The 10,366-nt window shown below is 39.4% G+C and overlaps 1 protein-coding gene across 1 annotated transcript; it reads right to left on the bottom strand.

Annotated features, from left to right (window-relative positions):
• Positions 1–605: 605 nt before the first annotated feature.
• btbd9 (BTB (POZ) domain containing 9) lies at positions 606–10,326 on the bottom strand. The gene is made up of 11 exons (XM_028040577.1): positions 10,146–10,326; positions 9,636–9,844; positions 8,030–8,393; positions 6,902–7,169; positions 6,608–6,827; positions 6,292–6,411; positions 4,509–4,618; positions 4,192–4,381; positions 3,729–3,836; positions 2,661–2,739; positions 606–2,505 (listed from the first exon to the last, which is right to left on the bottom strand). The coding sequence occupies exons 2-11, from the start codon at positions 9,818–9,820 to the stop codon at positions 2,308–2,310; spliced, it is 1,842 nt and encodes a 613-aa protein (XP_027896378.1). The 5' UTR covers positions 9,821–9,844; positions 10,146–10,326; the 3' UTR covers positions 606–2,307.
• Between the last annotated feature and the right edge of the window lie 40 nt (positions 10,327–10,366).

Here is a 10,366-nt window from a genome sequence, read left to right as displayed (position 1 = left end):
TGAGTAAAGCTCAGACAGAAAGTTTTAATCAACTAAATCAAACAAATTTAACATTTATATTTTAAAAATAAGAGTTTGATGTGCTTTGTGTAGTTAAATGGGTTAAACTATTAAAAAAAGTTTTTAAAATCCCTTTTAAATGTTCTGCAAAAACCAGGGAGAAAAATGTAAGATAGAATGGAATATCTGACTTTTTTCAAGTGAAACTACTGCAATGAATTAGGTGGGAATATAGATGTTGTCGTTAAACCTTCATGCTGCCAAAGATAGAAAGAAATGGTAGATAATACATTTATTTACTGCTATTTGTAAATGTGTTACTAACTTCACTTTGCAAAAGTAGGATTTCAGGATTGTTGCTACATCCAAAACTCTCACCCATCTTATCAGTTGTGTTCAACCAACACTTGCAACACAGGACCCATGGAAGCAGGGAATGGGCAGACATCTGGAGATTTCACAATGGTTACACGTTAGTTGTCTTGGTGCAGGATTCCTCTGGGTAAAAAGTGGGACCCATGTGGGCCCAAAATGTGTTGCACAATTTAAAAAAGAAATAAAAACTGTTCCAATACCCATTTTAAAGAAAATGTCACAGTGAGCCATTCAAGTTTCAAAATCAAAGATTATTAAAAGTTTAATGACAACAACAACCTCTCAGTAGGTAGCATCAACGTTGTCTAATGAGCTAACAGAGCATTAGTGCCTAAAGCATGACGAACACATAGTTACTAATCAATCAGCACAGCTTGTTCTGTAACAGAAGCTTTGAGGACTCAGGAGATCGAGGTCACTGCATCGCCTGTATGAAAGACATCACTTACAGCAGCTAACGGCTAACAGCAGCTTTCCACACGGGCACATCAGTGGGACCCCTTCACAGAAATCACAACTAGCATTGTTAGTTGATCTCCAGAAATTAAAAATCACATTACTGAGAAGCAGTTTGTAGAACAATGAGTGCAGAAACACAATCAGCATCACTGATCAAAAATAATATATGCAAAAAGCTAAACTAGGAAAATTCATAAAGCTATGGGATATCATCTCTATCATAACATAAACAGCCCTATTTTGTTTAGTTAGTGAGGAAGACTTTAACCAGCTAATCAATCTTATACACTGCAAAGAGGAGGTGGTAAGAGAGAAAACAACTGAGCTAATTATCTTATTTCTCATAATACAACACTGAACAAATCTAATAAGATTTCTTTAAACTCAAAAGTGCAAAACTTCAATGCACACAAGAAAAGAATAAACACAAAACAGCTTATTTAAATAAAAACCTCAAACAGAAAATCTTACTACATCCCCCAGAAACCACTAAGAGTTTAAATTAATTGTTCTTACAAATAGAAAGACACCCAATCAGAACTCTAGAGCTGTAATTCAGTCAGAAAATCCAATCTGCAAACTTTATTTCTGTGTCCTAAAATAAAGTGCAAACAGCAGCTGCTTATATTTCCAACTCTTCACATCAGGCAGCCGTAGTGCATGTTAATTTGGTCCGAGCTCTGATTTATGTCTTTATGCAAACTTAACCCCCAATTATTTATATTAAGCAACTTAAATGCTTATAACATTCATCTATGGTGTGAATTCTTATCAAAAGTGGCACCAGATATCAGCATCTGCCTCGTTTAGCGTACGAAAGCCTGATATTCAAATTCTCCGTTATTACTCAATATGTAAATGCATAACACTAATAAGTTTTATTTGCACCTAAAAAGCAACAAGATGCTTTTACTTCCCTGCTCTGGTGGGTTTATTTAAGAATGAGCTTTCAAACTTTAAAAAATATATGATTGCAACTCTGTTATGTTTATGGTAAGAAAAGTCAGTTGGATCTGTTTTTTTAAGACAAATTCCTAAAAAATAGCTTGATAAGGATTGAATCCTTTTTGTTCTTCAAAGGTATTAGTATGAATTTATCAAATTCACGTCGCTGTTCCCTTCCCTACCTGGTCTGACTGCTTTTTTTAGTAGTACGGCATAATCATGTCAGTGTTTGCCTCGTCGTTAAAGAAAAAATAATAATAAATCGGACTTCAAGATTCTGAAAGGATTAAAAAGTACCTTCATAAAACGTACATGTCAGTACATTTAAACCGTATTTCAGTCAGAAAACTGGGAAGACAGGAGATATAAATAAAGTATGCTGCCACAGATACACAGGTTTCTGCTGCTGCACACATGACAGAGGGATGATGGACTGGAACAACGAGACAATGGACTTTAGCAGCATCAGAGCAGTGCAGTCTGGATGGTGAAAGCTGTGCAAAATGGCATTTGGAGGTCTGAGAGCTTTTAATGGTGGAACTGTGAGGAAGAGGATGGAGAGGAGGAGGAAGGCTGGGTGGGCATCAGGCTGTGTGTGCGTGAAGGTTGCTGAAGTCGCTGCTGTTGGTTGGCGGCACCAGAATCAAACAAATCCGAAAGTGAACTGCCCTCAGCTACCTTCATGTCCAGCTGGGCGGGACACTCGAAGTGGACACAGTGGAAAACCTGCAGAGACGTTCAGACAGAGGTCAAAACACAGCAAACATCCTGAGATCTAGTTCAGATTTAAACTAGATCTCAGTTTAAATCTCCCAGACACAGGGAGAACAGAATAATTCTCTAAAATGTTAAAGAAAGTAGATTTTCAGCTGCTCGGGTACCTCGTTAGCAGTGTTATGGGTCCCAACGATACGGACGAAGGAAGCAGGCTGATTCTCAAACTTCAAAGTCTGCCACGATCTGCAACAAATATTAAAATAAGTTTTAAACTGTCCTACTTCAGGATTGAGTCAACAGATCACAAATATGATTTCTTTCATTTATATTTGCAGAAAATCATCCAGTTCAGGAAAAACCTAGAAAAAAACTTTGATTGCTGCTCTATATAACCAAATCTCTCAGCACATTTCACTTCCCAAGAAGATGGCAGCCACCATTTAATGATAGTTGCAAAACATCCTGGGATGTTTCTAGTTTTGTGTTTAATCGACTTCAGAACAGAGACGATCATCCAGCTATGGAAACATTCAGAACATTTCTTATTTTCTGATGTGTTTAAAACTTTCAGCCTGTAGTGACTAATCACTGGAGTGATGTGTGTGACCAGAAAACCTCTAATGGTTGCAGTTTGGGAGGAAATGACATCACTACAACATTCTACTGAAGAACCCTGTTTGTTAGGTTTAGTATGATTCTAGTTTGTCATTTAGAACAAAAGAAATTAACCGAATTGGCCACCAAGCATGGCACAATCCTGTGGAGACGCCCTCTGCTGGTGGGACTATAGAAGTGCTATGTTACTGTGAGCATTGTGAATCTTTGGTCTACATTGGCCAAGGTCCCTGGCCCAATTTCAATTCATTAAATTACAAAGTCATTTTTTAGGTCATATTTGATGTGCATAGCATTTTTGTAACATAGTTAGATGCTTGTTCTATAAAACTGCACTGTGTGCCTGGAAAATTCATAATGCCGCCCCTTTAAATAACTTCAACAAGAAAAAAAAGTTCAAACAAATAATTTTAGACAGAACTAAACTCTGAGTCATTCTGACAAACGTAATTTTTATGCAGCGATTAAATCTGTATTCTTACGTTTACTCGCTCTTTGTTAAATTGTTAGGATTTAATGTTACATTAAAAGCTTCAATTCATGACAGCGTCATATAAAACTTGACTCCTGCTGAGGTTCGGCAGGAGTTGGAGCATTAGGAATGAGAGGTTCCTCACTGGCAGGCCACTCTGGTGCAATCCACTACTTTCGTCCACTGCTGCTGATTGGTGGAAACTTCAATGTAGTAACTATAGGAACGCTCGTCACAGTCCCAGAGGAGCAGCCTGGATCAACACAGGGAAACATAATCAGTAAAGTTAGATTTACTTTAACGTACAGAATGAAACGTGAGCTCAAAGCCTGAAAGGCAGATTTTACTCTACATGAACATCACTCACTTTTCAATTTACACCACTGACATTAAAATGAGGCACGAGAACATGAGGAATGAGTGAAAAATGAATCATGTTTCATGAATCACCTGTATTTCCCCAAAATCTTGACCTGACAACTTTCAGTTAAAAACAGAAAAGCATTGTTTACTCCTACCGTAGGAACAGTAGAATAAAGTGCGTCTCTGACAGTGGAACCGTTCAACACGGTGGTGGAACCTGACATGGTACCCGACCCATTACAGACCTTAAGGATCCGATGGAGTAGGGCTGGGCCAGCTGGATGACGATGGCTCCGGAGCCCAGCTGATGACACGTGTAGCCCGAGTCCCAGTCGTAGTTCCGAGTGTCGCCGTTCAGCAGAGCGTTTCTGCTGCGGCTCACTCCCTCGATCACACTGGCACAGGCTGCGATGGTGGCAGCGTTCTCACTGGGAACTGGGAACAGTGGGAGCAGCTCAGAGACAGGATGTGACATTTAAGTCCAATGATTTCACAGAGGAACATTAAGGTCATAACGCATGAAAGCTAATAATATAAAGCAAGTTTTCAGCCACAAACCTACCCACAAGGCCGTTCTCCAGCGTATATGGACGGTTGGTGAACATGCATTCAAAAGCTACGAGGTGAAACACCTTGTTGACCGTGTTGTGTGTTCCAACGATGCGAACATATCTGTAGACACACACACACAAAAAACATTAAACCAGAAAAACATCCAAAATTTGAAGACAGGAAAACAAACGAAAAAAATCTGGAGACTAAAATAAATGACACAGACATTTTGGTACACAGAATGAGCAACATTTGTTAATTTTCTACGCCCGTTGAGAGGACGTAAACCGCTTGAAGTTTCTAAAGAATTTATTTTGAGTGGGATAAACAGCTGTCAACAAAAAATTAAACAATAGAAATTCCAAAATATTAAAATGTTCTTGTTTTGTTTTCTTATTTCTCTAAATATTTAACACTTTAACACATTTAGTCTCAACTGTGAATCAGGATACATCTCAAAATAAATGCATATGAGCTCATATGCATCTTTTTCAATGTAGAAATATGAACACAATGAACAAAATCATGTTTAACAGAGATTTTAACAACTCTGCATCACTTTGTAAAGTTTTCAAACAATAAGAGAAACGTTTAGACTTCCAAATGCCAAAATATAGTCATTGCAAAACAAAAGCACATTTATTTTTAAATTAAGGATTTTACATGCTCTGTTATGAACTTAGAGGTTTGAGGTATATTTAGTTTGTAGAAAAAAATCTTTTTTGGCTTCATCTTTGTGTAATAAATAAGATAACAACATGGTATGATAATGAGATCATACCATAATGATCTCATCATTTGCACATGAAAAAGTCCAAACTCAAACATTTATACATCTCTTTATACATATATATTTATACATTTATACATCTCTTATACATCCAGTCGTAATGAAGTCAACCTGTTTTTATGGGCTAAAGTTTCGTAACTCATGTAAACATATCTTCCCTTAATCAGAGGCCTTAATGTATTTCTAAAGACCTGTTGAACAACAGCAGCGGCAGCAGGAACCAGGACAACTTTTATTTCCAGTTTCAGGCTCGCAAAACCACTCAAAGGCATTTAAACTCACTTAAAAAAAAATCACATTTAAATATTTTACACTGCAAAAATGACAAAGCTGAGTGTCTAAACACAAAGTTAAAAGTATTGTACTTCAGATTTATGTCTTTACAGCAGGTCAGAGGGTGCTGCTTAAAATATAATCAAAGTAACAATCAGGAAATGCAACATGCTGCTACTGCTTGTAGCAGCATGTTGCATTTAAAGGCTATGAATGAGTCATCTAATCATGTTTTATGTTTGCATCCATCACAACTGAGGCCAGTTCCTGGTAACGTTAGAAACAGCTGTTCAGTTTCCACAGCGACTCCCAGTTAAACAACATTATGAAATAACGAATTAACAGGTTAGAAATGACATAAAACCAGATAAGTAAAGATTAAACTCAATTACAATTACAACAAAAATGTAAGTTAAGCCTAAATTGATTGTTTTTGTTATTTTACTATAATATATGTGCTATATGAACCCATTTAGAGTTATACCTCACATTTCTTCAGATGTTTAACTCATCATCTTACAGGACTATCACACTTGGTTGAAAGTGAAATCATCTACAGGGAGAATCAAATCACTGAGAACGAATATCTGGAATTATTCACACGTTAGTTTCAACAGAAATAGAGGCTCAAATGAAACAGATCTGAAAGGTATTTTAACCTAAATGTTTGAGTTGAGATCTAACCACAGTGAGCGGAACTGAACCAGGAGAAAATAACAGTTTATTTTACCTGCAAACTCGTGGAGTGAAGTACAGATTCTGCCACGATCTGCAGAGGTACTTGGAGTGGTCGATGACCCGAACCCAGTCCAGCTCATCCATGGAAACCTCGATGTAGTACGAGTACGACCTGAAACAATATCATATCCTACTGGTTAGATTTACTGGAGACTGGTTTAAATGCCTTTAGAACGAGGATATAATCAGTTAAATCAATCAGTGCCTTCAACTCAACAGATGTTCTAGATAAACTAAATCATAACATTTCTAAAAGCAACAGTTATCAGCCAGAGTTTCATTTCCTTTGGGGATGCAGGTCGTCTCACCGGCTGTCTCTGTCCCACAGCAGCAGCCGGATGTGGTTGATGATGGACGGCTGGCCCAGTTTGACCTGGATGCCGGAGCGACCGTCCTCCTCAATGGGGTGTCTGGAGAACCCGTGGTCCAGGTCGTAGTTCTGGGTGTCTCCGTCCAGCAGAGCCGACTTCAGCTCTCCTTTGACCACCTGCGCTCCGTGCTTCATGGTGGCGATGTTCTCCTCTGGGACTGGGATCAGACACAGAGACAGTGATGTAAAAACGCTGAAGCCACTCCGCTGGTCCGGACAGAGCAGAACTCACTGAGCATTCCCCGGTAGTTGAGGTCCATGTTGCGGCTCTCTGAGCGGCTCTTTATGGCGTCCAGCAGGTCGTCGGGGCTCACCAGGCCGGACGGCCGCACAACGTTCAGCATCTCCGTCAGAGTCATGAGCGGCAGCCGCACCGCTGACATCACTTCCTGTGTGTCCACCCCGTCCTCGTGCTGCTGGCACCACCGACACAGAGCCTGGAAGATCTCCTTCTCACTGGCAGCAAAGGAGTCTCGACGGACCACAGTCAGCAGCGCCACCTGGAGGAAGATATTCAAATAAAGCATGGGTAGGATTTAAAAAGCCAACATTGAAGAGCTGAAACAATTAATAGGATGGATCAATGATTGAAATAATCATCAACTAATTTAGGAATTGATTAAGGCCTTTTGCTGAAAGAACAACACAGTCTGAGCAGTAGTAAACCAACACTGTACAAAAAATATACTCAATTTGTATTTAACATTAAACACCTTCTATGTGTTCTACCCAGCATTCCTCAAGTGGCAGTCTTAGCTTCACCTGGTTCAAATCCTCTGAAAAAAATCTCTTAATAAAAACCTTTTTCATCCAATTATTAATTGGTTAATCTAGAAATATAAATAATCAGTTTAGCTCTAAACTGTACTGATGCTAAGTCAAGCAGAAAAGGCTGAACTTTTTACATCAGTATTTTTTTAGTTGAAGATCCTTTGCTACAAGTGATTTATGATTCATTTACATTTTTAATGTATTTCAAATACTGTATGAAAAAGCTGTAAGTGGTTAAATGAAGAATCTGCAGAAGGTGCCATTTTTTGACTTACCAATCAATTAATGATTTATGGTATAATAAATTACTAAATTAATCACTAGTTGCAGCCCCACAACATTGCTTTTAATATTACCTCAAACTTTACAATTTTGTGTTTTTATAGGGCATGGATACAATTTAAAAATAAAAGCAAATCATAGAGATAACCTGTCAAGTTAGAGCTTTTCAAATCAATATCTACATAAAAATCAATCAGAGCAGTTGATTAGAGATAAAATACAAACAAAAATGTTAAATACGTCTAGACAGCTTGTCTGGATGTTTTCTCTGGACTGCAGCAGTAAGTAATGAGCTCCATCATGTTACCTTGGAGAGTGACAGAAAGCCGTCAGAGTTGAGAACCTCTGGAGCGTGTCTGTCCATGTACGCGCAGCAGGCCTCATTGAGCGCGCTCAGACAGTACAGGCTGGCCACGTCGAACACCAGGCACACGTTGTTGATGTGCAGGATGGTGCGCAGGAACTCGCAGGTGGAGTCCTCCAGAGGCTGCAGGCCGTAGCGGTGAGCCAAACCCAGGAAGTCCAGCAGCACCTCTTCCCGGGCAGAACTGAGGCTGGCCCGGCCCGTGTACAGGTAGTTCAGCAGCATGGAGAACGCTTCAGCCCGGGTCTCCTCCAAACGAACCTCAGCCTGGGGCTGGGACTCCTTCATCCCACCGTACAACAAGGCCCTGAAGCAGGCACAGAGATCAGAGTGATAACTATATTTAATCAGAGGGGTGTAACTGATAAATGTAGGTTTGGACTTCAGATGGCTACAGACTCACAGGGAAATTAATTCTTAAAATCAGAAGGAAGAAGACTGAGAAGAATCGCATTGTGTCATGTGATCACCGTAGCTTAAAATGATTATTTATGTCCAAAAGTCCAATATAATCAGTTTAATCTTCAGGAAAAGACAGATTATATTTGATAAACTGCAACTATATTTACAACATTTACGTATGAAATTAAAACTGGAGTCAGATGTCACTTGTTTTCTAAATGATCTAGCTGCACACCAACTGCTGTGAAAAGTAAGTATTCATATAATGGATATAGGACTGTAGCTCTCATGGTGGCAGCATGTTGGACATGATAAGGTACATTAATAAATTAGGTTGGTTTCAATATTTTTTTTACAATTATTCCCTCTGATTCTGGATGCTCTGCAGCTGGAAGGATTTTAGTTTTTTCTTTTACTTTAAACCAGTTGTGAAGCACAACCATGACAGCAAGGTGTTTTTTTAATAACTTCCATCTGTCATGATGGATAATGGGGTCATATCCCCGACCCCAACATCTCTCTGCCCGCCATTCTAACCAAACAGCCAGACAGAGATTTAAAGAGGAGCGCCAAAAGCAGATGAAGTGGATTAGCAGTGCTAGCCAAGAACCAATGGTTTAATCCAGGACATGTTACTGAGGAATATCATGTCTGGTGCCCTGATATTGAGCTGTTAGCATGTCATGACAGTCATAAACAGTCTTCAGTCAGAGGCCTCTTCAGATTAGTTGTAAGACTGACTGCTACTGGGGATCATTTTAGTCCACAGCATCACCACCCACAACGAATTTTTGAATATCCTTTCATGATACAATGAAATTAAATTTTCCTTTGGGTTATACAAAATATTTTAACTGAATTAAATACTAGTGAAAATTTTTTAGTTGTAGTTATGGTTTTCGTAATTAAATTTGAATCCATTTAACTTAAATTGTGGATAATGACATGTCAGCAACAATGTGCGTCATGGCAAGAAGGGACAATAAACACTGATTATTTCAAAACAAATATATTTTGTTTTTATAGAAAACTACTAGTTCATATATGACTAAGTATTTTAGAAGATTTAATAAAGCCTATCAATTGCAGAGATCCCTTAGACCACAGAAAAACAGCAGGACCGATGAATCCGAACTTGCAGTGGTACCTGAAGTAGTGGCATCGAGCCGCCAGGATGACCCGGTGCGCCGGGAAGCTCTTTCCCTCCACAACGAAGGTGACGTCGCTGTACTCCTCTCCCAGCACCAGCACTCCGAGCTGCTCCGACAGCAGGTGGATGTGGTCGATCTCCGACACGGAGGCCAGAGGCCGCAGAGGATGACTGTTGCTCATGGTCTAAGGTTTCCCCAGACACATCTAACGCACAGAGCAGACATGCAAACAAACCCAGTGACTGAAACCTGAAGCAGACGGGACATTTTCTAGAACCTCCCACCGTTAGCATGCTACATGCTAATAACACTGAACTCGGCGGCTCAGCAAGAAATATATATTAAACAACAAATGTTTTACCTCACAGTTCATATATGTTAACACATGTAAAATATTAAACATAAGAAAGTGCTATTTCATAGACTGTGCCGGTTTGTAGCCGCTAACAAACGGCTAACTGACCACCAGGATTGTTTGTTAACGTCATTCTGCGTTTAAAACTTACCGAACTACTAACAGCCACTTCCGGTTGTGTTTTCAGCTGTTTTGATAAATAAAGACGGAGTTAATTGTTCGCGATCTCAAAGGAAATAAAACCCAGCAACAAATTCAAGGTTCGGCCGACATCGCAACACTGGAAATTGATACTGTTACCACGGAGGAAAACTTCCGGTTCCTGCCCCAGTTTGAACATAAACCGCAGCGCCCCCTCCTGGATTGGAGAAC

Source organism: Xiphophorus couchianus, chromosome 15 (genome assembly GCF_001444195.1).
Source record: "Xiphophorus couchianus chromosome 15, X_couchianus-1.0, whole genome shotgun sequence".
Taxonomy (NCBI): Eukaryota; Metazoa; Chordata; class Actinopteri; order Cyprinodontiformes; family Poeciliidae; genus Xiphophorus; species Xiphophorus couchianus.
Note: the sequence above shows the minus strand (reverse complement) of the source record. Positions and strands in the feature narration are given on the sequence as shown.